Genomic DNA, 27,632 nt, shown 5'->3' with positions numbered 1-27,632 from the left:
GAGCTAGATGAGTTGGAATTTGCAGAGGATGGAGCTCAGGACACTGGAGAGGAGAAATTGGAGAAGTTGAGTCTTGAGGTAGCAAGAGTTGGGATAAAGCGCTCACTTCTATACTAACAGCATATCAGCAGATCATGCAGTGTTGCGGTTATGGTGCTAAACGAGCACCCAAGAAATCATAAATACAATTTCTGCCGCGGCCCCTTGTGAAACTGAATTGAATAAATCTGATAAGTTGTGGGCTGATGAATTGCTGTAAAAACCCAACTTGTACATTATTGCACTTGAGGGAAAGGAACCTGTCACCCCCCAACCTGGCCTGGTATCCACATGATTCCAGCCCACCAGCTCTTAATGCCTGCCAGGCCGCTGTGAAAACAAAGGCTCACCACTGCCCTTTACAGAGCCACTCGCAACATATGGCCTTGCTAGCTCTGCCCATATCCCAGGAACTGTAAACAGTGGTACTTCTGCCACCCAATGCCAAATACAGTATGTGAAGGACCATGATGGGATTCTGGATTCAACTCTTTCAACCAGCCCTCTGATAGGGGCTGAGGGCACTGGTGTGCACTAAGAAGGAGAGAGCAGTGATATTCTCTTGGACTCAGTATAAGGATGTCTTAAAACCAACAATCTAAGTGTGCAAAGAATAACAACTTGCATTTATATAGCGCTCTTCATCTGCAAGAAGACATTCCAGGGCACTTTCCGATATTGTAGACAGAGGACTTCATATTGTTTTGATAACAAATCAGTATTGATATTGATTCTGATTCATTCCAGACCACCACACATTCATTGTTAATGAGACGCCTGACTGATGAGGATCATTCAATATGTGTGTGGTGCTTTGCTGTTGTGGTTCATTTAATGCTAATAAAGTGGTTAGATTGGCAGGAAGCATTCATTGTTAGTGAAATGTCTGGTTTGCATCATGGGCCATTGGTGATGCGATTGCCTTGGATCAATGAGGTGCTCGACGACTTTGGATAATTTCGTTAGTGTGGTGCTCGAATGGTGTAAATCATTCAGTGTTTAGCGAAGTGTTTGGTGTTTGGGGGTGTTATGTATTGATGCTTGGGGTCACCAGACACCAGAGGGCGCCACTGTCGGAGGTCATCTGGGCTGTATGCGTGTGTGCGCGGTCACTGGTATATAAGCGCGGGTACTATGTCACGCGGGTACTTTGGGCGCGAATAAAGTTGGATCAGGTTTACACTTGAAACAGTTTACAGTAACAAGGTTCTTGAGTCATTACATTTGGCGACGAGATAACTTAAAGAACCTTCGCATGTACAATGGGCACTATTGGAATTCTGGAGAGATTCATCGATGGCGAGGATTGGGTGGATTTTATCGACCGTCTGGATCAGTATTTCGTGGCCAACAAAATGGAGGGAGAGGCTGATGCAGTTTGGCGCAGGGCGGTTTTCCTCACCGTTTGTGGTCCGAAAATTTACGGCCTTATGAAGGACCTTCTCTCGCCTTCACGTCAATGGACAAAGAGTACAAGGTTTTTGGTGTGTGACCATCTTAAGCCAAAAGAGGGGATCATCATCTCACGCTATCACTGCAATACGCATGTTCGTGCTGAGGGCCAGGATGTGTCGGGTCTTGGCAAAGAGCCAGCTGATAATTGTTAATGTGAAGCTGATTGGCGTGCCTGTATCAATGGAGCTGGACACGGGTGTGAGTCAGTCAATAATGTGCCAAAGGACATTCAACAAGCTGTGGAATACTGAGGCTGTGAAGCCGAAGCAGAGTCCAGTAAATGCCAAGTTGCGTACCTACACTAAAGAACTCATACCGATGATTGGCAGTGCAGTAGTCAAGGTGTCATATGATGGTGTGGTTCAAGATCTACCATTATGGATCATCCCAGGTAACGGTCCAACGCTGTTCGGCAGGAATTGGCTCGAGAAAATCAAGTGAACCTGATATCAAAGCGTTGTCCTCGGTGGATGACGCTACGTGTGCTCAAGTGTTGAAGAAATTTCCTTCATTGTTTGAACCGGGCATTGGTAATTTTACTGGAGCCAAGGTGCAGATGCACTTAGACTCTGATGCAAGACCTGTCTATCATAAAACTCGGTCTGTTCCTTACATGATGAGGGAGAAGGTTGAAATTGAGCTTGACAGACTCCAACATGAAGGGGTCATATCACCGGTCAGGTTTAACGAGAGGGCCAGTCCTATTGTCCCTGTGTTGAAGAGTGATGGTACTGTCAGGATTTGTGGAGACGGCAAGGTTACGATTAACCGATTTTCGAAACAGGATCAGTATCCGTTACCGAAAGCTGATGACCTGTTTGTTGGGCTAAGGTGGTGATGGGGCAGGGAGGAAGCAAGACATCGAAGGTGGATGGTATAAGGGCACCATTGGCGGATATTTTGGAGCTTGACCCTTGCCTACCCACTCTCTTCGCCAGGATGGGGTGCGATGAAGGGAGGTGAGAAGATACCTGCAACTCAAGAAAATAATGTTCCCTATGAAATGTACCCTTCAGTCCAACAGACTCTTACTCTATGGTATTTCATAACTCAGCACATAAAAGCTTGTAGCCAGTGCTGCCAATAGTTCTGCTTTGGGCAGGCTGCAGGAGACATTTGAGTTGTTGCCCTTGTCAAACTCCAAGCTGTAACTGCAATTATTCGAGGTCCTGACATGGTTTGAAACAATCTGAACCATGCTCTGTGAATGGAAACGAGTGCTTTTCAACAGGTGAAAAATGACACTCGGCGAGATGCTGAGAAGTACATGCTGGCAATGGGTATGGAAGCATTCCATGGAACCACTGGCGGAGGTTCAAGGCAGGATACAAATAGCTGCTTTGTTTTCCAACCAGAAGGCTATCCATTTATCACAGGCACAGGGGTTGGAGCGGAGTCGTCCACAAGCTCATCAAATGATATTTAACTGCTGCCACACTGTCACAGGAGCAGATGCCCCGTGGCTTAAAATGACAGCGAAGATTTTCATCTCTCGATTCCTCACAAGTAACTAAGTTCTGGGTTAATGATTACCTGAATGATTGATTGCAGTTCCTGGACTTTGGTCTTCAACATTTCATTCTCCCGTTCTAACTCCAGCACCTGCTCCTTCCTTGGCCTCTGCTCAATGTCATTTTTCAGTTTGAGGGATTGGTTACGTTCCAACTTGCATTCTTCCTCCACCTTGTTTAACCTGTGCTTCAGCTGATCGATCTACAGCAAGGTAGAAAGGGAAAAAAACATGCCATGATTCTTCAGCAGGCTTTTAATGGAAATTATAGAAACCACAGCCAAGAGCAGATCATTTGACCATTGCACCAGGAGGTGCCTGCTCTAATCGCCCTTGCCTTGTGTTCTTTTATACAGCTTGCTGTTCAGATACATATCCATTACCCGTTTAAATGATGGCATTGTTTCTCCCCCAGTAGCCACTTGCAGCAAAGCTATATGTCGAAATATGTGATGGCAAGCAGGATTTTAATTAATTAACAACAACACGATTTAAATTTTCAACCAAAGTCATAGGAATATGGGAACAGGAAGGGGGCCATTCAGCCCCTTGAGCCTGTTCCTCCACGTAATTAGATCATGGCTGAACTGAACCTTAACTTCACCTACCCGCCTTGGTTCCCTGTTCCTTATTACCCTTGCCTGACAAAAATCGATCGATCTCAGTTTTGAAATTTCCAATTAACCCCCCACCCCCAGTCTCAACAGCTTTTAGGGGGAGAGTGTTCCAGATCTTCACCACCTTTCGTGTGAAGAAGTGCTTCCTGACATCACCCCTGAAAGACCTAGCTCTGATTTTAAGGTTATGTTCCCTTGTTCTACACTCCCCCAACCAGAGGAAATCATTTATCTCCATCTACCCTATCAACTCCTTTAATCATCACTACTTTGTTGAAAAACATTTGGACAAGTTGCTGTCTCAGTACATAAATTCTGGTCAGCTCCCAGTAATGTTGCCTGTCAAAATCATCGGCAGATTGACACACGAGTACATGCATCAAACTTAGGCTGTGGTAGATAATCATATTCTAACAGTGGTAGTGGGAAAGATACTCAAGAAAGTCTTGTTGTTCATCAAAATAGTTGGGGGGGGGGGGGGGCGGAAAAGAGTGGGGCGGGGTAAGATTTTGCCCATGTACTCTTTATAGTACAATCCTAAACATCTTCTTTAAACATCGGAACATATGAACAGGAGGAGGCCATTCAGCCCCTCAAGCCTGTTCCGCCATTTCATGAGATCATGGCTGATCTGCGACCTAACTCCATATACCCGCCTTTGGCCCATATCCCTTAATACCTTTGGTTAACAGAAAGCTATCAATCTCAGATTTAAAATTAACAATTGATCTTGCATCAGTTGCCGTTTGCGGAAGAGAGTTCCAGACTTCTACAGCGCTTTGTGTGTCGAAGTGTTTCCTAATTTCACTCCTGAAAGGTCTGGCTCTAATTTTTAGGCTATGCCCCGTAGTCCTAGAATCCCCAACCAGCGTAAATAGTCTCTCTCCATCTATCCTCTCTGTTCCACTTCATTACTTGAAAGGCATTATAATAGCAAATAGCAGAAGTCCTTCCCCCGAAAGGAACACCTAGCGAGGATTTAGAAGTGGAAGATCATGAATCTACTGGAATTAATTGAGAAGGTAACTGAATTCGCTCGCAAGGTCTATCTAGTGGACAGCACCTTTCTCAATTTCCAGAAGGTCGTCACAGCTTCCCCAGTGGCTCGAAGCAAAAGTGCACCTCCAAACCTTACAAACCAGGATGGTCTGAGTTTTTATTCCTGCACCGCTGGGCTAACCCGCATGAGCCTGAGTGTCAGTGGGAGCGCTACAATTAGCCTCAGTGCCTGTAGGTCGAAAGGCGGGAAAATAATTAGGCAGGGATGTTGTTCCGGTTTGTTACCCAGTTTTTTTGGAGGGTTCAATTTTGATCTGGGGATGAGGGCGATGCTGGCAAGGCCATCTTTAGTTGCCCTGAGAAAGTGGTTGTCATGAATTGCTGCGTCGATGGGGTGCTGTCAGGTCGGGAATTACAGAATGTTGACGCAGTGACGATGAAGGAATGGCGATATATGTCCAAGTCGGGATGGTGTGTGACTTGCAGGTGATGGCATGCCCATGACATCGTTGCTCGTGTCCTTCTCCTTGGTAGATGCTGCCAAGGCGAGGAGGTGCGATTGAAGTCAGTTTGCTAAGCTGCTGCCGTTCATTATTGGAGGAAGGGGGTGGAGATTGGGTTCAGTGACAGGGCTGCCAACCAAGTGGACTGTTTTTATCACGGATGGCGTTGAGCTGCTCGAGTGTTGTTGCGGCTGCACCCATCCAGACGAGTGGTGAGAACGACATCACACACCCGGCTTGAGCCTTGTAGATGGTTGGAAAGGTGCTGTGGGTAAGGAGGTGAGACATTCGTCGCAGAGCACCCAGTCGCTGCCCTACCCTGCCTGAAGTGGCTAATCCAGTTCCGTTTCTGGCCATCGGTGTGCAGCCAGGATGTTTACCATTGGGGAATCAGTGACGGTGGCACCACTGAAGATGCGATTGAGCTGGCCGGCTGAATAGGGAGATAACACTCATTGCCCAAATTTGCATGTGAGGAATGATCACTTGTGCAATATATTGGAGGCTTTGGGCTCTTAAGGAATTGCATCAACAGACATGTTTCCCTCCGCCCCCACCCCCGGCCCCCCTCTTCACATTATCACATTGCTGTTTGTGGGAGCTTGCTGTACGGAAATTAGCTGCCGCGTTTCCTACTTTACAACAGTGACTACAATTCAAAATTATTTCACTGGCTGTAAAGCGCTTTGGGATGTTCTGAGGTCTATATAAATGAAAGTCTTTCTTTCTCTTCACCAATGAGTATGGAAAGAAAAAAATGAGGAGCAAACCAAACAGATTTGATAAAGTTTCACCCATGAGGTCTTTTAAAGTTCAAGTTTCATCGTCTAGTGGCAACGTGACAGTGGATTGACACTTGCCAAAATATAAGCTGATAAATTGAAGAGCCATTGCCCAGGCTACTGATTAGTGGAGACTGATCCCAGTCCCTGGCTATTTATATTATTCATAAATGACAGAAGAAGGCACTTTGCTGGTAACACAAATTTGCAGGGCCTGGGGTTCGGAACCATGTGATGGGCTGAGGAACGACAGGTGGACTTTAAGCTGAATTATGCAGGCTAATTCACGTTCGAACAGCTGATGAACTCTATTTGAGATGGGCTCATGGGGCTTTAAGACTGGGCCAAGCCCCTCAGGGATAAATCAGGGGGCTCGCTGTCAATGGGAATACGACATCAAAACACCAGGTTATGGCGACACACTCAACACTATATTTTCTCAGCAAAGAGAAGTAATGAAAATAACTAAATTAAATCAAAACGAATGGAGGAGATAAAACCGAATATTCTATGGGGTCATGTACAGAGATGGTGCTATTTTGTGTCGGCTGCTACTGATATGGGGGTCACAGGCTCTACCTTCCCCAGGGACTACACCTTGATGTGGCAAATGGGCTTGCGTGCTTCCGTGACTCTGACAGCGGTTCAGGCGGGAGTATAACTCTTGGTAGGGCCACACAAGCCAGACAGATTGGAAGGTTGGAGCCAGTCTGAAGGCCAGTCCACCGGTCTTTCTGGTAGGGCTGTCCGTGAGAAAATGTCTTTGGTTACAGAAATAACCCAGAGACAGGGAAGGAGGGAAGGAAGGAGGGAAGGAAGGAAGGAAGGAAGGAAGGAAGGAGGGAAGGAAGGAAGGAAGGAAGGAAGGAAGGAAGGAAGGAAGGAAGGAAGGAAGGAAGGAAGGAAAGAAAGAAAGAAGGGAGAAAGAAAGAAGGGAGAAAGAAAGAAAGAAATGAAATAAATAAATGTATTCATATAGCGCCTTTCATGACCACCTTACGCCCCAAAGCGCTTTACAGCCAATGAGGTACTTTTTGAAGTGCAGTCACTGTTGTAATGTGGGAACATCAATCATGGAGAATCATGGTCTGCTGGATGTGGACCAGAATGATGCTCCAATCTGAGTCAAATATCTTGCTCTGGATGAACAGCATTGGAAGAAATGCGTTGCCATTAGGCACAAGAGACTCAAACTAACCAACTAACTAAGGTTTACCATCCCCGGGGGAAATGATCACATCCTTCCCTTCCTCTCTCCCCCACGAAGATTGTTTGGAAAGCTGGACTTGCTCAAACCGATTAAAAAAAATAACAAATTAAATTAAAATGATAAGATTGGGGGGATACAAAACAAATGATTCCATGCAGTTGCCAGCTGAAGGATGCAATGAATGAGTGTCCATTGACAATTGCATAAAGGGAAAAAGAATTCAGGTGTGGTTATCAACCATTTACTGAAAGTAACCAATCAGTGTGAAGATGTTACCAAGGCAACTGGAAAGCATCTGATTATACCATGAAGCAGAAGACTTTAACCCTGTATCGCTTATTGGTCAGGCCTCATGTGGAATATTGTGTTAAACACTGAGCACCCTCATTTGAAAAGAATGATCATTAAATGATGAAGAGACGTTATCAGAATTGTACCTGATTTTATTGGAGGAGAGAACATCGATAGGGATAAGATTCAGGTCTTTACATTGCTGACAGGGATGAATAATGGCATTACAAGCAAGTAATTTAGCTTCAAACGTGACTTCAGTACTGGAGCGCATGAGTTCAAAATCAACACGCCTTGAGCAAGACTAAAGATTAGAAGAAATCTTTATTTTCTCACGGAATAGTAAATATTTGGAAACGATCTCCATCAGAAGTAATTAATACTGCCTTGATTAACTCCTTGAAAACAAAACTAGATGAATATCTGACAGAAAATGGGATTGAAAAGTTATAAGTATAGACTCGGTCAATCAAATACTTTGTAGAATAGATTGGTTCCTCTGTAGTTGGGATCATGAAACTTTCATTTGTGAAATGCAATTTATCGGGGGTTGAATAATGTGATGCTGATGTTAAATCCAGACCCTGGAGTCCAGATGGATTCAATGAATCATAGACATTTTGGAGCCGAAATTGCCCCTTTGCTCAGGGCCAGTTAACGCTGTCGGCCGGCGCTAGTGGAGCGCTATAACGTTAGCGACGGGCGCGGAGGCCACGTCGACCCGCGCGGAGTTGCCCCCCCTGGCTCCACCGGCGGAAAGTTGTGCACGGTACAACGATGATGTCATCGCCGTGCGCGCTGACCGCTTACTGCCTGTGCCAACCCCTTTGCGCCCCATGGGGGAAATTGCTGTGCTCGCTGTGGCACCCCTCAAAGGAGGTGTGACGTGCAGCGGCCGCCATCTTTTTTGTGTCGGCCGACGTTTCAGTGAATGTGCTGCTCAGATCGCAGCGTCCCTCCCCTTTAAGTGAAGGGGATGGACATTGCGACATGGCACCATGATGTGGCGACTCAACGAGGTGCTAACGTCATCAGCGTGGAGCTGATTGCGCTATGTGTCGGGCCCCGCGAGCGCCGTGCGAACGCCGGGGGAACTCTGGGCTACCGCACAAAGAGCCCAAATCCGCATCAGGGCCGACGCCCAAAAAATCTGTGTCAGCGAAATGACCGCCCCAAATCCAGTGCCGGGCAATTTTGGCCCCTTTGTATGCCTAAAACAAGATGGCTCCCGGTGCTCCTGTCCTCTATCATGCTAATCAAGTGGCTACGAGCAATAAGTCTTGTCATTAGACCCGATGATCTTAATCATCCCATCATCATCAACAAGCATGTGGCGGTCCCTGTGAGGGTCTCTGTTCTGGTGGTTCTGGGTTGGCAAAAATAGGTTTGTCTAACTTGTGTCTAATTGTGTGGCAGGATGAAAACAGCATAAAGATCAATGGGCCAGTGCTGCAGTTAATGGATTAATATAAGTGGTTAATGGATTAATATTAGTGGTTAATGGATTAATATTAGTGGTTAATGGATTAATATTAGTGGTTAATGGATCAATGTTGATAACAACATAAGAAATCGGAGCAGGAGTAGGCCATACGGCCCCTCAAGCCTGCTCCGCCATTCAATAAGATCATGGCTGATCTGATCTTGGCCTCAACTCCATTTTCCTGCATGTTCCTCATAACCCTCCCGACTCCCCTGGAGTTCAAGAATCTGTCTATCTCCACCTTGAATATACATAGAAAATAGGTGCAGGAGTAGGCCATCCGGCCCTTTGAGCCTGCACCACCATTCAATAAGATCGTGGCTGATCATTCCTTCAGTACCCCTGATCCAGCCTCCATAGTTCTCTGGGGTAGAGAATTCAAAAGATTCATGACCTCTGAGAAACGAAATTCATCCTCATCTCCATCTTAAATGGGCAACCCCTTATTATGAAACTATGCCCCCGAGTTCTAGATTCCCCCACGAGGGGAAACATCCTTTCTGCATCGACCTTGTCAAGCCCCCTCAGAATCTTATATGTTTCAATAAGCTCCTCTCATTCTTCAAAACTCTCCCAATGAGTACAGCAGTTATTTGATCAATGTTACTGGTTGGTGTATCAGTGTTAGTCCACTTACATATGATGATATTTGTGGTACACTGTTGCCAGTCGACGCAGAATAGACGGTGTTGATATAACGAGTGGAACTTTCCAAGCCCTGTGCCACCGGTGGGACCTTGCACGCAGCAAGTGGCTGAACAAAAGAGTGTGGGAGTATTGCCCATAATTATCCAGCAGTGAATGTGGTGTATTTGGATTTCCAGAAGTCATTCAATAAGGTGCCACATAAGAAGTTACCAATGAGAGGTGATCTTATTGAAACACTAAAATTCACGGGGTTGGGGGATATATATTTGCATGGATAGAGGATTGGCTAACTGACGGAAAACAGAGAGTCGGGATAAATGGGCAATTTTCCAGTTGGCAAACAGTGACTAGTGGGATGCCATAGGGATCGGTGCTGGGGCCTCAACTATTTACAATCTATATTCATGACTTGGATGAAGGGACCGAGTGTAATGTAGCCAAATTTGCTGATGATACAAAGATGGGTGGAAAAGCAAATTGTGAGGAGGACACAAAAAATCTGCAAAGGGATATAGATAGGCTAAGTGAGTGGGCAAACATTTGGCAGATGGAGTGCAATGTGGGAAAATGTGAGGTTATCGTATAGGGTATTGGTAAGGCCACTCCTGGAGTACTGCGTAAAGTTTTGGTCTCCGTATTTAAGGAAGGATATAATTGCATTGGAGGCTGTTCAGAGAAGGTTCACTAGGTTGATTCTGGAGATGAAGGGGTTGACTTATGAAGATAGGTTGAGTAGGTTGGGCCTATACACATTGGAGTTCAGAAGAATGAGAGGTGATCTTATTGCAACATAAGATAATGAGGGGGCTTGACAAGGTGGATGCAGAGAGGATATTTCCACTCATAGGGGAAACTAAAACTTGGGGACATAGTCTTAAGATAATGGGCCGCCCATTTAAAACTGAGATGAGGAGGAATATCTTCTCTCAGAGGGTTGTGAGTCTGTGGAATTCTCTGCCCCAGAGGCTGGGTCATTGAATATATTTAAGGCGGAGGCAGACAGATTTTTGAGCGATAAGGAAGTAAAGGGTTATGGGGAACGGGCCGGGAAGTGGAACTGAGTCCATGATCAGATCAGCCATGATCTTATTGAATGATGGAGCAGGCTCGAGGGTTCAAATGGTCTACTCCTGCTCCTATTTCTTATTATTTGCCCATTAATGCCAATAGACAGAAGGTCATGGGTAAAGCACTCAGAATTTTCTGATGAGTGACTCACTGCATGCAAGACTGTTCCAGGAGTCTGGGACCCCGGAAAGATCCACCCCTCATGTCGAAGGTTGATAGTTGCAGCAGTGGGCTCGAATTGGATCCAAGGTTTCAGGGTTACAGCAATGCCGGTAGTAAGGAACTGCGGAGACGTTGCACAAAGGTATATCTATCTCGTATTTATTACCTGAGGTCTTTGATCGCCTTCAGGACATTAAATCAAGTGCAGAGCGGCCTCGTAGTGCACAGTGCTTTCATTCAGAAAAAAAACTTTGTGCTTGGAATTTCTGCAGATGGTCTCCTGATCTCGCACCGTAACCAGGCCGGAAACCCTGGCGAATCAATGAAAATGGCCAGTCTTCTGCCAAAGCTATGGTTCGAGATCGGAAGAAATTCTACCCCGTGGTCTATTGGAAGGATCAGGTTAGATTCTTGTTCCATTCTTGCTTGAGGTCATATGACACCGGCCTCTCAGATTCATTGATTTTCGCACATTTTTCTTTCACATAATCACAAGTGTTCTCTTAAACATTCTATTGAGGAACTGAGCAATCTTAATATTTTTTGGTTCTTTAGTGTAGTGGTAACGTTACTGGAATAAAAATCCAGCGAATGCAGTTTGAGTATTTGAATTCAGTTTCAAAAATCTGGAAATATAAAGCAGGTGTCAGTAAAAGTGACTACAGGTACAACGTCTCGAATCCAACTGTCCGAAAATCGGAATTGTCCAAAAACTGGATAATTTTGAGAAAATCCCATTTGATAATCAGTAAAATAAAATCCGTAATTATCGTGCAAAAACTGGCGGGCTAGACTAGTTATCGGCTTTGCCGCTATGTTTAAATGGCGTACGATCGGTCCGAGTCTTTCTGAATGACTCTCGACCTGACCCACGCCACCATTAGTACTTTGTCTGTCTCGGTAGCATATGTATGCTCATGATTTTCTTGTTTGAAATCCGGAAAAATGCAAAAATTGGCACGGTCTCGGTCCCAAGGTTGCCGGATTAGAGGTGTTGTACCTGTATGAAGTTGTTGGATTATCGTATAAACCCAACTGGTTCACGAATGTCCTTCAAGTAAGGACACCTGACGTCCAGACTCAATCTGCCTCATATCAGGACTCCACCTATCACATCAACGTGGTTAACTCTTAGCTACCTTCTGAAAGCCATTCATTTGTATAAAACACTGCTGCCACAGTGGTTCTAGAAGAGGGCCCAAGAAGAGCTTGGAGGAGCACTCCTGTTCCTCCTGACCCAATAAACATCCTAAAGGCCACCCCGCCCCCGCCCCAAGAACGTACCTATTTGGACGTCTCAACAGCTGGTGAAAGTAAGACTAGCGTTTGTCATGCCTGTTCTTCCCAATTCTCCACGAAAATTACAACTGGGGTCATCCAACAGACATAGGACTTGGATTGAGGTGTCAGCCGTGGCTCAATCAGTAGCACTCTTGCCTTGGAGTCAGAAGGTTGTGGGTTCAAATCCCGCTCCAGGGACTTGAGCACATAAATCTTGGCTGACATTACAGTGCAGTGCTAAGGGAGCACTGCACTGTCAGAGGTGCTGTCTTTCAGATGAGATGTTAAACCGAGACCTCGTCTGCCCTATAAGGTGGATGTAAAAGATCCCATGGCACTATTTCAAACAAGAGCGGGGGAGTTCTCCCTGGTGTCTAGGCCAATATTTATCCCACACCCAGTAACACTAATACAGATTATTTGGTAATTATCTCACCGCTGCTTGTGAGAGCTTGCTGTGCGCAAATTGGCTGTCGTGTTTCCTACTTTACAACAGGGCCTTCACTTCATAAGTAAAGTGCTTTGGGATATTCTGAGGCCATGAAAGGCTCTTTATCAATGCAAGTCTTTCTTTCTTTATTTGCATATCTAATCAGTATGTTTTGGGCGGGAGTGCAGGGTGCCCATTATAAGATTTGCCTGTAAGCTGGTCCATAGCGGAGAAATGGGTGCACAAGGTCCCCACCAGACATTCCTCTGCTGGTTGCCTGTTTTTCACAAGATTTCCTACCTCCCTTTAATTATCAGCAGTAGACTTTATTACACATTTGAATCCTGTAATTGAGGGTAGTCAGACTTCACCACATTAATTGCTTCCTTTGTCAAAGAGAAAGAAAGAACTTGCATTTATATAGCACTTGTCACAACCTCAGGTTGTTCCAAAGTGTTTTACAGCCAATTAAGTACTTTTGAAGTGTAGTCGCTGTTGTAATGTAGGGAAAGGCACTGACATTTGTCTAATTGCAACCTCATATTGGCCAGCATAAACCTTGTGATGCTTTCTCTTCAAATTACTCTCGGTGTGCAGTTTAATGCCAGGATTTGTTTGGGTACAGTGCAAAGCAAATTATGTCTAAATTGTATTTGCAGATTGACCCAACACACCCACACTATTCCACTGTTCTGTTCCACCCACTGCATAACATTGGAAAGGGGATTTTGTGTCGGAGCACACATACGGAAGTGAGCAGTGTCTGAAATAGATGTAAACACAGGATGATGGACCTGCAATCAGGACTTCCGGCTCGGCAGGGCAGACGGATGATGCCGCGACAAATTGCCACGAGTACTAGAACCTATGCTGTCAGCCTCGGCAGCCTCCAGGACATGAGCACATCATCCCGGCTAACGCTCCCGGTGCAGTACCGAGGGAGTGCAGCACCGAAGGGGTGTCAACTTTTGGATGAGACATTAGACCGTCTGCCCTCTCGGGTGGATGTAAAAGATCCCACAGGAATATTTGAAGAAGAGCTGGGGAGTGCTCCCTGATATCTTGGTATCCCTCAATACCAGTAAAATTGATTGTCTGGATATTTATCTCATTGTTGCTTGCGGGACCTTACTGTGGTCACACCTTATGTGCAAATACTTGCTGTGTCTCCGTAGTTTACAACAGTGACTGCACTTATAAAAGTACTTACATCGGCTGTAAAGCGCTTTGGGGAAGTCCGAAGGTGAAAAACACTATATAAATTGTAAGTTTTTTCTGGTAAAGATAAGGTGAGTTTCGGTCACTCGAGCTGAGTGCAAACAGAATATGTGATTCCCCGAACAAACGTCAAGCTAGTGCAGCTTGGCTGAGGAGGATGTGATGGTTGTATTTCCTATTTTGATAACATAAGATCAATCCATTATATTGTTATGATAGGATAGTGGCTGCGTGACAATTTTATTGTATGAACATACAGGATTAATCTCAACTCAAACCATCTGCTAAAGACTATTACTGAAATGCACTTTGCATCAAAAAATCTTCAGCAGTTTATGTTGTGAATCAGCCAGATTTCCTCTTAAACTAGAGAGTGAGTTAAAAATAATGATCCATCCAACATTTTTTGAGCGAACTCCATGTTTGCTGTCGGGCAATATGACTGTCGAAGCCAGGCTGGTGATAACAAGAACAATACTGATACGATTGCCTAATATAGTTTCACGCTAGGATCATTAGCTTGTCGTAATCTGCGCAGAGCTGATTTGGAATTTAGATAAAATTATTACTGTAAACTAATTCTGAAGTTACGAAATGCGCTGTGCGTGGCACCAATACGGAGCTCCAAACTTTTATTCATCTTGCAAAATGTTTCGGTAACAACTGCCAGTAACAACAATGCTTCTATTCAGCAGAATCATTTAGCCTCTTCAATGATAGTATTGTGTATTCTCGGGGTCTCGAACCAGCCTCTCCACCATCTACAAGGCACAAGTCAGGAGTGTGCTAGAATACTCTCCACTGGCCTGGATGAATGCAGCTCCAACAACACTCAAGAAACTCAACAACATCCAGGACAAAGCAGCCGCTTGATTGGCCACCTTAAACATTCATTCCCTCCGCCCCAGGCGCACCGTGGCTACAGTGTGTACTATCTACAAGATAGCACTGCAGTAACTCGCCATGGCTTCTTCGGCAGCATCTCCAAAACCCGCGACCTCTACCACCCAGAAGGTCAAGGAGAGCAGGTGCATGGGAACACCACCACCTGCAAGTTCCCCTCCAAGTTACACAGCATCCTGACTTGGAAATACATCGCCATTCCTTCATCATCGCTGGGTTAAAATCCTGGAACTCCCTCTCGAACAGCACTGTGGGAGCACCTTCAACTCACGGACTGCAGCGGTTCAAGAAGGCGGCTCACCACCACCTTCTCAAGGGGCAATTAGGGATAGGCAATAAATGGTGGCCTTGTCAGCGACGGCCACATCCCATGAATGAATTTTTTTTAAAAAGCACACCAGCAATATTACAGCATTGACAGTAATTCCTCATTACCAGCAATAGTACAGCACTGGTGGTGGTGACTCGTGAACACCACTGGTACAGGTCTAGTGTTTTTTTCAGTCGGTAACCGGTGGTGTTAAATCTTTTAGGTATCTTATGTCTTACCTGAAGCTGCAGATCCCGGCTTCTCATCACCGCCATATTCTTCTCCTCGCTGAGCTGAGCGTACCGCATGGCCAGATTGTAATTGTCGTCTTTGACTTTCATAAGCTCATCATTGTAGTTGTTCCTCTCCTCCTTCATCTTGTTGTAACGTTCCTGGAAGGTATGAAGCTCTTGGTTCATCAGCTTCAGCTGTTTCTTCTCATCCTCCAGCTGTTTCATCTTGACCTGGAGGTCGCACCGCAGCACCTCCTTCGCCTTTGTCTGCTGCTGTAGCTTTATCACCTCGTTCATCAGGAACTGTGTCAGACCCTCATGTCCTTCCTCCACTGGAATACAGAGCATGCTCGTCAGCGCCAGAGGGAGAGAGTGAGTGGGGCAGGGCAAAAAAATGTCACTCCCGCACCACATTCTCTTCAGGTTTAGGAACAACAACTTGCATTTATGCAGCTTCTTGAACATCTCCTCCGCCCCCTGCCTCAGCTCTTCGGCTACTGAAACCCTCATCCATGCCTTTGTTACCTCTAGACTTGACTACTCCAAAGCACTCCTGGCTGGCCTCCCACATTCTACACGACGTAAACTTCAGGTCATCCAAAACTCGGCTGCCTGTGTCCTAACTCGCACCAAGTCATGATCACCCATCAGCCCTGTGCTCGCTGATCGACATTGGCTTCTGGTTAAAGAACGCCCCGATTTGAAAATTTTCATCCTTGTTTGAAAATCCCTCTATGGCCTCGCCCCCTCCCTATCTCTGTAATCTATTTCAGCCTCACAACCCCACGAGTAGTTATTGAAAGTTGGCATGCAGGTACAGCAGGCGTGAAGAAGGCAAACGGTATGTTGGCCTTCATAGCTAGGGGATTTGAGTATAGGAGCAGGGAGATCTTTATTATGTTTGAATTCCGAGGGACCCCAATGATGAAAATCCCTGTGAGTATCAAGTAGATGTTATACACAGATACAAAATGAAAGATCTGTTTTTGTATTCTATAAAACAATGTGTGGGGTGTGTATACTTTGCATGTTCAAACTAAGGCCATTAAGGCGGAGAGGTTTAGGGAGGGAGTTCCAGAGCTTAGGGCCCAGGCAGCTGAAGGCACGGCCACAGTTGTACAGGGCCTTAGTGAGGCCTCACCTGGAATATTGTGTTCAGTTTTGGTCTCCTAATCTGAGGAAGGACGTTCTTGCTATTGAGGGAGTGCAGCGAAGGTTCACCAGACTGATTCCTGGGATGGCAGGACTGACATATGAGGAGAGACTGGATCGACTGGGTCTGTATTCACTGGAGTTTAGAAGGATGAGAGGGGATCTCATAGAAACAAATAAAATTCGGACGGGACTCGACAGGTTAGATGCAGGAAGAATGTTCCCGATGTTGGGGAAGTCCAGAACCAGGGGTCACATTCTAAGGATAATGGGTAAGCCATATAGGACTGAGGTTAGGAGAAACTTCTTCACTCAGAGAGTTGTTAACCTGTGGAATTCCCTACCGCAGAGAGTTGTTGATGCCAGTTCATTGGATATATTCAAGAGGGAGTTAGATATGGTCCATACGGTTAAAGGGACCAAGGGGTATGGAGAGTAGCGGGAAAGGGGTACTGAGGTGAATGATCAGCCATGATCTTATTGAATGGTGGTGCAGGCTCGAAGGGCCGAATAGCCTACTCCTACACCTATTTTCTATGTTCTATGTTCTACCTTTTATGAGATGTCTGTGCTCTTCAAATTCTGCCCTCTTTAACATCCCTGATTATAACTGCTCAACCATCGGTGGCCGTGCCTTCAGCTGCCTGGGCCCTAAGCTCTGGAACTCCCTCCCTAAACCTCTCCGCCTTTCTACCTCTCTTTCCTCCTTTAAGACGCTCCTTAAAATCTACCTCCTCATCTGCCGTAATTTCTTGTTATGTGGCTCGGTGTCAAATTTATCTGTTTTGTCTTATAACACTGCTGTGAAACGCCTTGGGATGTTTTACTACGTTAAAGGCGCTATATAAATAAAAGTTGTTGTTGTAGTAAAATATCCCAACGAGCGTAATCAAATAGAAATTTGACACTTAGCCACATAAGGAGGTATTAGGGCAGGTAAAACTTGGTCAAAGAGGTAGGTTTTAAGGAGCATCCTGAAGGAGGAGAGAGAGGTGGAGAGGTTTGGGGAGGGAATTTGAGAGTCTAGGGCCTCGGCAGCTGGCCACCAATGGTGTGATGATAAAAATCAGAGACTAACCGACTAAATCCAAATAATTTGAATTTAAGAATCGGGTGCCGCTCTAAAGAATTCAAGGAATACTCTGGGATTAGGACCAATAATGACCTTAGTTTGAACCTGCAAAGTATCCACACCCCACACATTGTTTTGTAGAATACAAAAACAGATCTTTCATTTTGCATCTGGGTATAACATCTGCTTGATATTCAGAGGGATTTTCATCATTGGGGTCCCTCGGAATTCAAACATAATAAAGAATGATCGTGTCCTATTTTCTTTCATTTCGATTGATTTTATTTTGGAATTTTCTGTTGAAACAATGATGCTTTAGGGGGAACTGGCTTCGAGGAGTTGTTAAGCCTGAGTGTGAAGAAGTTGGCTTGACATCAGTGGAGGTACAGCCATTAATGTGGAGCTCAAGTTAGGGGGAAGTTACTGAGTCTGACAGAGTGAAGGACCACCCAGGGTACTTCAGAAGTCACATTACTTCAGATGTGCAGTTACGTACGTGAATTCAAATCCTTCACATCATTGAGCTCAGTCGACCTTCGAAATCGGTTCTAGAATCAAAGAATGATGCAGCTCATAAGGAGGTCATTTGGCCCATGGTGCCTGTGCCAGCTCTTTGGTAGAGCGATCCAATTAGTCCCACTCCCCGCTGCTCTTTCCCCACCGATAGCCCTGTAAATATTTTCAAATATTGTGCGGATAATTTGCCGATTCAAACTAAGGCTATTATTGGGCTTAATACCAGAGTGTTTCTTTAATTGCCGAGACCTGCACCTAATTCTTAAATTCCAATTCAAATTGACTTCGACCAGCTCTTTCAACATAAATTATATAAAGAATGAACAGAAATAGATAGAAAAAAAGAATGGAAGGTTCAACATATATTATAATAGTTATCCATAATTTATTGCAATAGTACATTATTTTAAAGGCTAGGAATGCTATATATCTGGAAATGTGAAATTAAAGGTTAAATGAGAGTTGTCCCGTTACCTACTATCGTCGAGAATCTTCGTGTGGGTTCCTTCCCTGTGACCAACTTGTACAGTTCTGGATAGTAGAACTCAAGACTTTCCAAAAATACTACATACCCTCTCTGGCCCTTTGTTTGGAGGATATCCAGCAGACGACCTTTGGAGAGAGAAAAGAAAGTGAGACTCCATTTGAACTGTTTTCTCTCTGACTCAACTTACTTATCCTCGGGGAGAGGAGCACAAGCTGGAGCAAGGGCGTTTCCACAGTCAGTGACCTTCGAACATGAGGTACGGATCGAGGAGGGTGGCTTGATTCCTGTTTCCTCGCTGAGATGGAATGTGTCCTTTCTGCATGGTATGCGATCAACATTGAATCCACAGCACAGAAACAGGCCATTCGGTCCAACTGGTCCATGCCGCCATTTATGCTCCACACCAGCCTCCTCCTATTGTGTTCCTCACACAGATGAGGCTGCACACAAGGAGGTTAAAGGAACAGTGGCCTCAGTCTTTATTAAAACACTCCAGAGTGAGGAATCGGCTTATATACAGTGCTCCCACGGGATGCTGGGATCCCTTGGGACTTCAGGGGATGCGCTCCCTGGTGGCAGAACATGGGAGTGCATGCTTGACAGATGCACCCGTTCTTTGCCTAACGCTATCAGCATAACCTTCTATTCCTTTCTCCCTCGTGTTTATCTACCTTCTCCTTGAATCAATCTATGCTATTTGCCTCAACTACTCCTTGTGGTAGTGCGTCCCATATTCTTATCACTCTCTGGGTAAAGAAGTGGCAAGCAAACCAACAAAAGGTACTTTTATATTGTCTGTATTACTGGTGGATTGCTTTTCCTGTTATATTTACAGTTGGGAGGAGGTGGCACTGAGCTCCACCTGGGAGCAGCGACCCAGTGGCTGAATTGACAGAAGCACAGGGTGCCAGACCCCGACACCTATTGTCATAGAAACGGATTCCTTAATCCAGGGAGCAGCTTGCGGCGGCCCAGCCCAGAAATCAGCAGGCCGGGGCCATTGGAGGGAGCAGCATGCGACGGCGTACCACTGCAGGGAGCAGCGCGTGCTGCTGCAGGAGGGCGACGGCTGCAAAGCCAGGTCGCTGATTGCAGTGCGGGCAGGCACAGCAGGAGGGGCGAGAGATTGTCGAGGGAAGTGACCGGGGTTCAGGAGAGGCGTGAGTTCGGGGCCAGGGCCCAGGGCCCAGGAGCAGCACGGGCCAGCCCACACTGCAATGTGTGTGCGTGCTAGGTCTGTGCAGCAGAGCTGGTCTCCAGTTGTCTTGGTTAACCCTTGCCAAGACCTAGCTCTGTCGAGCCCGTGTGATGGCTGGTGTGCAATGGCCATGTTAAAAAAAATCCACGCACAGGCAGCTTCCACCCTTCAACATGTAGTTCGGGACCTGGAATATTCGGTCCTTCATTGAAACATTTATGAACTCATCCATTTTCGGTGTGGAAGCAAGTCATCCTCGCTTCGAGGGACTGCCGATGATGATGGTGATGCACATTTATATAGATCCACATTTTCCTGGATTTTCATGCCATTTTTTCCCCTGAGATTAGGACGGTTTATAGTATGGAGTGCAACTAACAGAGGGAGTCCTCTGTGTCTCCCAGATGCTCATTTTCCATGCAGTGAGCCTCTTATCTTAATAAAATCACTGTGAGCAGGTGTGAAGTGGAGGCAAGGAGGAAAAGAAACAATAATACCAATAGTTCTCCAGTGACTGAACGGAGTGAATGTGTCAGCCAATGAGTTGGAGGAAGTTGTGTATCTGTAAAGCATGCACTCCCATGTTCCGCCACCAGGGAGCTCATCCCCTGAAGTCCCAAGGGATCCCAGCATCCCTTGGAAGCACTATATATAAGCCGGCCCCAAAGGCCTGTTCCTCACTCTGGAGTGTCTTATTAAAGACTGAGGTCACTGTTCCTTTAACCTCCCTGTGTACAGCCTCATCGGTGTTAGGAACACAATAACTGGCGACGAGAATACGAATCCAACGCAAAGATGCAGCAAACTGTGGGCATCCTGGAGAAGTTCTCGGAGGGTGAGGACTGGGAAGCCTATGTCGAACGGCTAGACCAGTACTTTGCAGCCAATGAGCTGGACGGAGAAGGAAGCGCTGCAAAAAGGAGAGCGGTCCTCCTCACAGTCTGCAGGGCACCGACCTACAGCCTCATGAAGAATCTTCTGGCTCCGGTGAAACCCACAGATAAGTCGTATGAGGAGCTGTGTACACTGGTTCAGGAGCATCTGAACCCGAGGGAGAGCGTATTGATGGCACGGTATCGGTTCTACATGTGCCAGCGATCTGAAGGTCAGGAAGTGGCGAGCTATGTCACCGAGCTAAGGCGACTTGCAGGACAATGTGAGTTTGATGGATACCTGGAGCAAATGCTCAGAGACTTTTTTGTACTGGGCATTGGCCACGAAACCATCCTACGAAAACTTCTGACTGTAGAGACACCGACCCTCAGTAAGGACATTGTGATAGCACAGGCGTTTATGTCCACCAGTGATAACACCAAACAAATCTCTCAGCACACAAGTGCTAGCAATGTTCATAAATTAACTGGAACTGAGCAGAAATGTACAGGGCAGAACCCATGAGTCTGCAACTGCCAGCAGGCCTCAGATGACCCAGATGACTCAGATGAAAAGCAATTCACACCTTGTTTGCATTGTGGAGGCTTCCATTCAGCCTATACATGCCGCTTCAAAGAGTATGTTTGCAAGAGCTGTGGAACAATGGGGCACCTCCAACAAGCTTGCAAATGAGCTGCAAGCTCTGCAAAACCTGCTAACCAGCACGTGGCAGAGGAAGATCGGTCCATGGTGGATCAAAGCAATTTCGAGCCTCAGAGAGAGGAGGCAGATGCTGAAGTACACATTTTCGATGAAATGTCCACCTATAATGCCAAACATAAAATTGAATGGCTTACCCATAGCCATGGAACTAGACACTGGCGCTAGCCAATCCATCATGAGTAAAAAGATGTTTGAGAGACTGTGGTGCAACAAGGCATTCAGACCAGCTCTGAGCCCCAGCAACACGAAACTGAGAACGTACACCAAAGAGCTTATCACTGTCCTGGGCAGCGCCATGGTCAAGGTCACCTATGAGGGCACGGTGCACGAACTGCCACTCTGGATTGTCCCAGGCGATGGCCCCATATTACTTGGAAGGAGCTGGCTGGGCAAAATCCGCTGGAACTGGGATGACATCCGAGCGCTATCACATGTCGATGAGGCCTCATGTATCCAGATTCTTAACAAATTTTCTTCCCTTTTTGAGCCAGGCATTGGAAACTTTCCGGAGCGAAGGTGCGGATCCACTTGGTCCCAGAGGCACGACCCATTAACCACAAGGCACGAGCGGTACCTCACATGATGAGGGAGAGAGTGGAAATCAAGCTGGACAGGCTGCAACGCGAGGGCATCATCTCCCCAGTAGAATTCAGCGAGTGGGCCAGCCCGATTGTTCCAGTACTCAAAAGTGATGGCACGGTCAGGATTTGCGGCAATTATAAAGTAACTATTAATCGTTTCTCGCCACAGGACCAATACCCGCTACCTAAGACAGACGACCTATTTGTGACGCTGGCAGGAGGCAAGACGTTCACCAAGCTCGACCTGACTTTGGTCTACATGACGCAGGAGCTGGAGGAATGTTCGAAGGGCCTCACCTGCATCAACACGCACAAGGGACTGTTCATCTACAACAGATGCCCGTTTGGAATTCGGTCGGCTGCAGTGACCTTCCAGAGAAACATGGAGAGCCTTCTCAAGTCGGTACCACACACGGTGCTCTTTCAGGATTACATATTGGTCACGGGTCGGGACACCGCCGAGCACCTACAAAACCTGGATCGTGGAGGGCTGCAGCTGAAGAGGTCGAAATGCATCTTCATGGCAACAGAAGTGGAGTTTTTGGGGAGAAAGATCGTGGCGGACGGCATTCGGCCCACAGACGCCAAGACAGAGGCTATCAGGAAAGCGCCCAGGCCACAGAACGTAACGGAGCTGCGGTCATTCCTGGGACTCCTCAACTATTTTGTTAACTTCCTACCGGGGTTAAGCACCCTTTTAGAGCCCCTATATGTGTTATTGCACAAAAGTGAGAACTGGGTATGGGGAAAAAAACAAATATTTGCTTTTGAGAAAGCCAGAAACATTTAATGCTCCAATAAGCTGCTTGTATTGTAGAACCCATGTAAAAGACTTGTGCTAGCATGTAACATGTCGTCGTACGGAGTCGGGTGTGTATTACAACAAGCTAACGTTGTGGGGAAGTTGCAACCTGTCGCCTATGCTTCCAGGAGCTTGTCTAAGGCCGAGAGAGCCTACAGCATGATTGAGAAAGGCATTAGCATGTTTGTTCGGGGTAAAGAAAATGCATCAGTATCTGTTTGGCCTCAAATTTGAGCTGGAAACCGATCACAAGCCCCTCACATCCCTGTTTGCTGAAAACAAGGGGATAAATACTAATGCCTCAGCCTGCATACAAAGTTGGGCACTCGCGCGATCAGCGTATAACTATACCATCCGCCACAGGCCAGGCACCGAGAACTGTGCGGATGCTCTCAGTCGGCTACCATTGCCCACCACGGGGGTGGAAATGGCGCAGCCTGCAGACTTGTTGATGGTCACGGAATCATTTGAAAATGATAAATCACCTGTCACGGCCCGCCAGATTAGGACTTGGACCAGCCAAGATCCTCTGCTGTCCCTAGTAAAAAAAACTGTGTACTGCATGGGAGTTGGGCCAGCTTGTTGAAATGCAAGAGCCAATCAAGCCGTTCCAGCGGTGAAAGGACGAGCTGTGCATTCAGGCAGAGTGCCTGTTGTGGGGTAACTGCGCAGTGCTACCAAAAAGGGGCAGGGAGACGTTCATCTCGGATCTCCACAGCACACACCCGGGTATAGTAATGATGAAAGCGATAGCCAGATCTCACCTGTGGTGGCCCGGTATCGACTCTGACTTAGAGTCCTGTGTACGGCAATGCAGCGTACGTGCTCAGTTGAGCAACACGCCCAGAGAGGCACAACTAAGTTTGTGGTCCTGGCCCTCCAGACCATGGTCAAGGATCCATGTCAACTATGCGAGCCCGTTGCTTGGTAAAATGTTCCTGGTGGTGGTGGATGCTTTTTCAAAATGGATTAAATGTGAAATAATGTCGGGAAGCACCTCCACCACCACCACCATTGAAAGCCTGAGGGCCATGTTTGCCACCCACGGCCTGCTTGACATACTGGTCAGTGACAACGGGCCATGTTTCACCAGTGCCAAATTTAAAGAATTCATGACCCGCAATGGGATCAAACACGTCACCTCGGCCCCGTTTAAACCAGCCTCCAATGGGCAGGCAGAGCGGGCAGTACAAACAATCAAACAGAGCCTTAAACGAGTCACAGAAGGCTGACTCCAAGCCCACCTGTCCCGAGTACTGCTCAGCTACCGCACGAGACCCCACTCGCTCACAGGGGTGCCCCCGGCTGAGCTACTCATGAAAAGGACACTTAAAACTAGACTCTCGCTGGTTCACCCCAACCTGCATGATGTAGAGAGCAGGCGGCAGCAACAAAATGTAAATGATGGTCGCGCCACTGTGTCACGGGAAATTGATCTGAATGACCCTGTGTATGTGCTAAACTATGGACATGGTCCCAAGTGGATCGCGGGCACGGTGATAGCTAAAGAAGGAAATAGGGTGTTTGTAGTCAAACTAGACAATGGACAAATTTGCAGAAAGCACTTGGACCAAATGAGGCTGCGGTTCACAGACTGCCCTGAACAACCCACAGCAGACACCACCATTTTCCAGCCCACAACACATACCCAAAGGATCAACGACACCACGCCGGACCAGGAAATCAAACCCATCACGCCCAACAGCCCAGCAAGGCCAGGCTCACCCAGCAGCCCTGCAGGGCCAACAACATGCCAGCCCAGCGAGGGCACAGCCAACACACCAGAACAGGCATTTGAACCGAGGTGATCCACCAGGGAAAGAAAGGCTCCCGACCGCCTCACCTTGTAAATAGTTTTCACTTTGACTTTGAGGGGGGGGGGGGTGGCGGGGGGAAATGATGTTTTGCATCTGTGAAGCATGCACCCCCATGTTCCGCCACCAGGGAGCACATCCCCTGAAGTCCCAAGGGATCCCAGCATCCCTTGGGAGCACTGTATATAAGCCGGCCCCTAAGGCCTGTTCCTCACTCTGGAGTATCTTATTAAAGACTGAGGTCGCTGTTACTTTAACCTCCCTGTGTGCAGCCTCATCTGTGTTAGGAACACAATTGAGGCGGGGCGGGATTTTCAGCGGGACATTAAGCAAATTGAATCTATTTACTCAGCAAACAGTCTACAGAGTCTATTTAAACAGATTCTCCATGTACTACAGCAAACAGAACTCATGACCGAAACTTCTCCCGATAAAAGCAGGGTTATTTTTTCAGCAAAATGCAGTGAGTGGAGAATAGTTGCACAATACAAATTATGTGCGTAAAATCAATCCCAGTCACTTAAGTGATGTGTGATTGATGTGGAATTACCCAATCATCTCGATTCTGGCCAGGACTTCGGGTGTCATTATATGCAGCCATTTTTACAAAGACCCTTTCACTGGCTGTATGGAGGCTGACATCGCCCTGCTTTAGTAGCATTCCCTTGCCTTCTTTTTCTGAGGAGCACGAGTATCAGAACTGAACCTCAGGTCGATCTGCCTTCCACAGCTGGGCTGGCCACAATGGAGGTTCATAGGCAGATGGTGCAGTCAATCTGCCAAGAGCCACAGGTGGAGTTCTTCCCTCCCTACCCCCGCCACCCCCACTGCCCACCCCAGCCAAAGCTCTCGGTTGTGTTATGAGTACCACTTTCTTAGAGAGTTCAACTTTTTTTTCTCAAGTCACAGCAAGCACGCTTCCCTGTGTACATGAGGGCAGACGTGGACCTCTCAACTAGAGGAGAAAACATAGAGGGACATATGAGGCTGAGGATTGGAGGTAAAAACAAGATAAAATACATGGAGAAAGGGATATAATTAACCGTCAAGCAAGGAAGACATTATGAGACTCCCAAACCCACGACCTCCACCACCTAGAAGGACAAGGGCAGTAGGGTGCATGGGAACTCCAACATCCCTAAGTTCTACTCTAAGTCACACACCATCCCGACTTGGAAATATATGGGCCGTTCCTTCATCGTCGCCGGGTCAAAATCCTGGAACTCTCTACCTAACACTATGGGAGTACCTTCACCACACAGACTGCAGCGGTTCAAGGCGGCGGCTCACCACCACCTTCTCGAGGGTAACTAGGGACGGGCAATAAATGCCGGTCACACCAGCGACGCCCACACCCCGAGAATGAATAAAAGAAAACAAAGTAATTTCTTCCAACAAAAGATTTACTTGTTCACTGTCGCTGTATAATGTAGGAATACATTATTTATAGAAGGATACAGTTGGAGTAAATTATTTAAAAAAATAATTGAACTCAATTACTTGATCTGTTAATTTTGGCCTGGAGCATGTGTGAATTGAGCACCTCATCTTCGTCCTGCTCATCGATGACTTTGCACTGTCGGAGGTACGGTGTAAGCTTTGCCGGATTGATATATCGGCTGAGGACGTGCCGGTTACTCTCCACATTCTCCCACACCACATCTTCTTCGTCCTTCACGCAGCAGGAATTCTCCGCCTCGGAATCGCAGACGTCCATCTCCTGACCTACAAAAACAAGAAGTGGCACGTGGAGTGTTTTTAAAACTGCTGTGAATGCGGCAGATAGACAGGCTATTGACATCGGGCCCATTTTGAAAGTTGGCCTTTTGCACCGGGTCGGGACCATAGCTCAATGACAGAAACTCTCAGTAGAAAACCAAAGGATCAGAAATCGAGACAGGATTATCTCAGCCAATTATCTTTCTTTACAGCTGCAGTTTCGTTTCCAGCCAGATTTTAGACAGTTCCTTTTTGAAGGAATAAAGTTACATCGATAAAATCTTTGCTTGCTGTTTGTTTCGTATATCTGCTACATTACAGGGAAAATAAATCTTCTAACCGTCAGTCTCGCTAGCGATTTATTCATAAGATCGTAAGAAATAGGAGCCATACGGCCCCTGGTGCCTGCTCTGCCATTCAATAAGATCATGGCTGATCTGATCTTGGCCTCAACTCCACTTTCCTGCCTGTTCCCCATATCCCTTGACTCCCCTATAGTTCAAGAATCTGTCTATCTCAGTCTTGAATAAACTCAATGACTCAGCCTCCACAGCTCTCTGAGGTAGAGAATTCCAAAGATTCACCACCCTCAGAGAAAAAATTCCTTCTCTTCTCCATCTTAAATGGGCGACCCTTATTCTGAAGCTATGTCCCCTAGTTCTAGATTCCCCCACAAGGGGAAACATCCTCTCAGCATCTACCCTGTCAAGCCCCCTCAGAATCTTATATGTTTCAATAAGATCACCTCTCATTCTTCTAAACTCCAATGAGTACAGGCCCAACCTGCTCAACCTTTCCTTATAAGACAACCCCTTCATGCCAGGAATCAACCTCGTGAACCTTTTCTGAACTGCTTCCAATGCAAATATATCCCTCCTTAAATAAGTAGACCAAAACTGTACGCAGTACTCTCGCTGTGGTTTCACCAATGCCCTGTATAGTTGTAGCAAGACTTCCCTACTTTTATACTCTAACCCCCTTGCAATACAGGCCAACATTCCATATGCCTTCCTGATTACTAGCTGTCGTAGTTTTGGGTAGTTCCAGCCCCAGAGTCCCTTTGGCCGGTTAAACGTCGGCCACGGAGTCCCTTCGGCCAACTCAAAGCCGGCCTCGGCAGCAACCCCGGAGTCCCGGCGGCTCAATCTGCGGAGGCGAAATTAGCTGGAGGAGCCTCCAGTTTTGTCAGTACCAGGACTCGGGCCCTCGGCGGCACCCAGGCTTCTCCCCGGTGGTGCACGGGCGCTCGGGCCCCCTTAGGGGACGACTGGGCCTCGACTTCCCCGCGGTGGCCCGGGTGTGGCCTGGCCAGGGCCTTGTGCGGCTGCGGAGGGCTGGCAGCGCCCATGGAGCAGTGCCAAGGGAGTAACCTACTACTGACTTACATTTTAAACTTTTAATCAACTTTTAATCAACTAATCAACTTGAGGAACTTTTTAAACAATTTGGGAAAACTTTTACATTTTTAAACAACTTGGTTCTAAAACATTTTTTTAGAACCTCTGGAGAAACTTTTAAAATAATTTTGGAAAAACTTTTTTTCAATTAAAACT

General features: G+C 46.6%; 1 protein-coding gene across 1 annotated transcript in view; it reads right to left on the bottom strand.

The window, feature by feature from the left end:
• Positions 1-27,632, bottom strand: part of card11 (caspase recruitment domain family, member 11) — a 201,837-nt gene that overhangs the window by 116,413 nt on the left and 57,792 nt on the right. Inside the window, exons 2-5 of the mRNA XM_070900006.1 lie at positions 25,861-26,085; positions 18,357-18,494; positions 15,149-15,474; positions 3,028-3,207 (exon numbers count right to left, since the gene is read on the bottom strand). Coding sequence (XP_070756107.1) covers positions 3,028-3,207; positions 15,149-15,474; positions 18,357-18,494; positions 25,861-26,085 — 869 coding nt within the window. The remainder of the gene's footprint in view (positions 1-3,027; positions 3,208-15,148; positions 15,475-18,356; positions 18,495-25,860; positions 26,086-27,632) is intronic.

This window comes from Pristiophorus japonicus, chromosome 15 (genome assembly GCF_044704955.1).
Source record: "Pristiophorus japonicus isolate sPriJap1 chromosome 15, sPriJap1.hap1, whole genome shotgun sequence".
Classification (NCBI taxonomy): domain Eukaryota; kingdom Metazoa; phylum Chordata; class Chondrichthyes; family Pristiophoridae; genus Pristiophorus; species Pristiophorus japonicus.
Note: the sequence above shows the minus strand (reverse complement) of the source record. Positions and strands in the feature narration are given on the sequence as shown.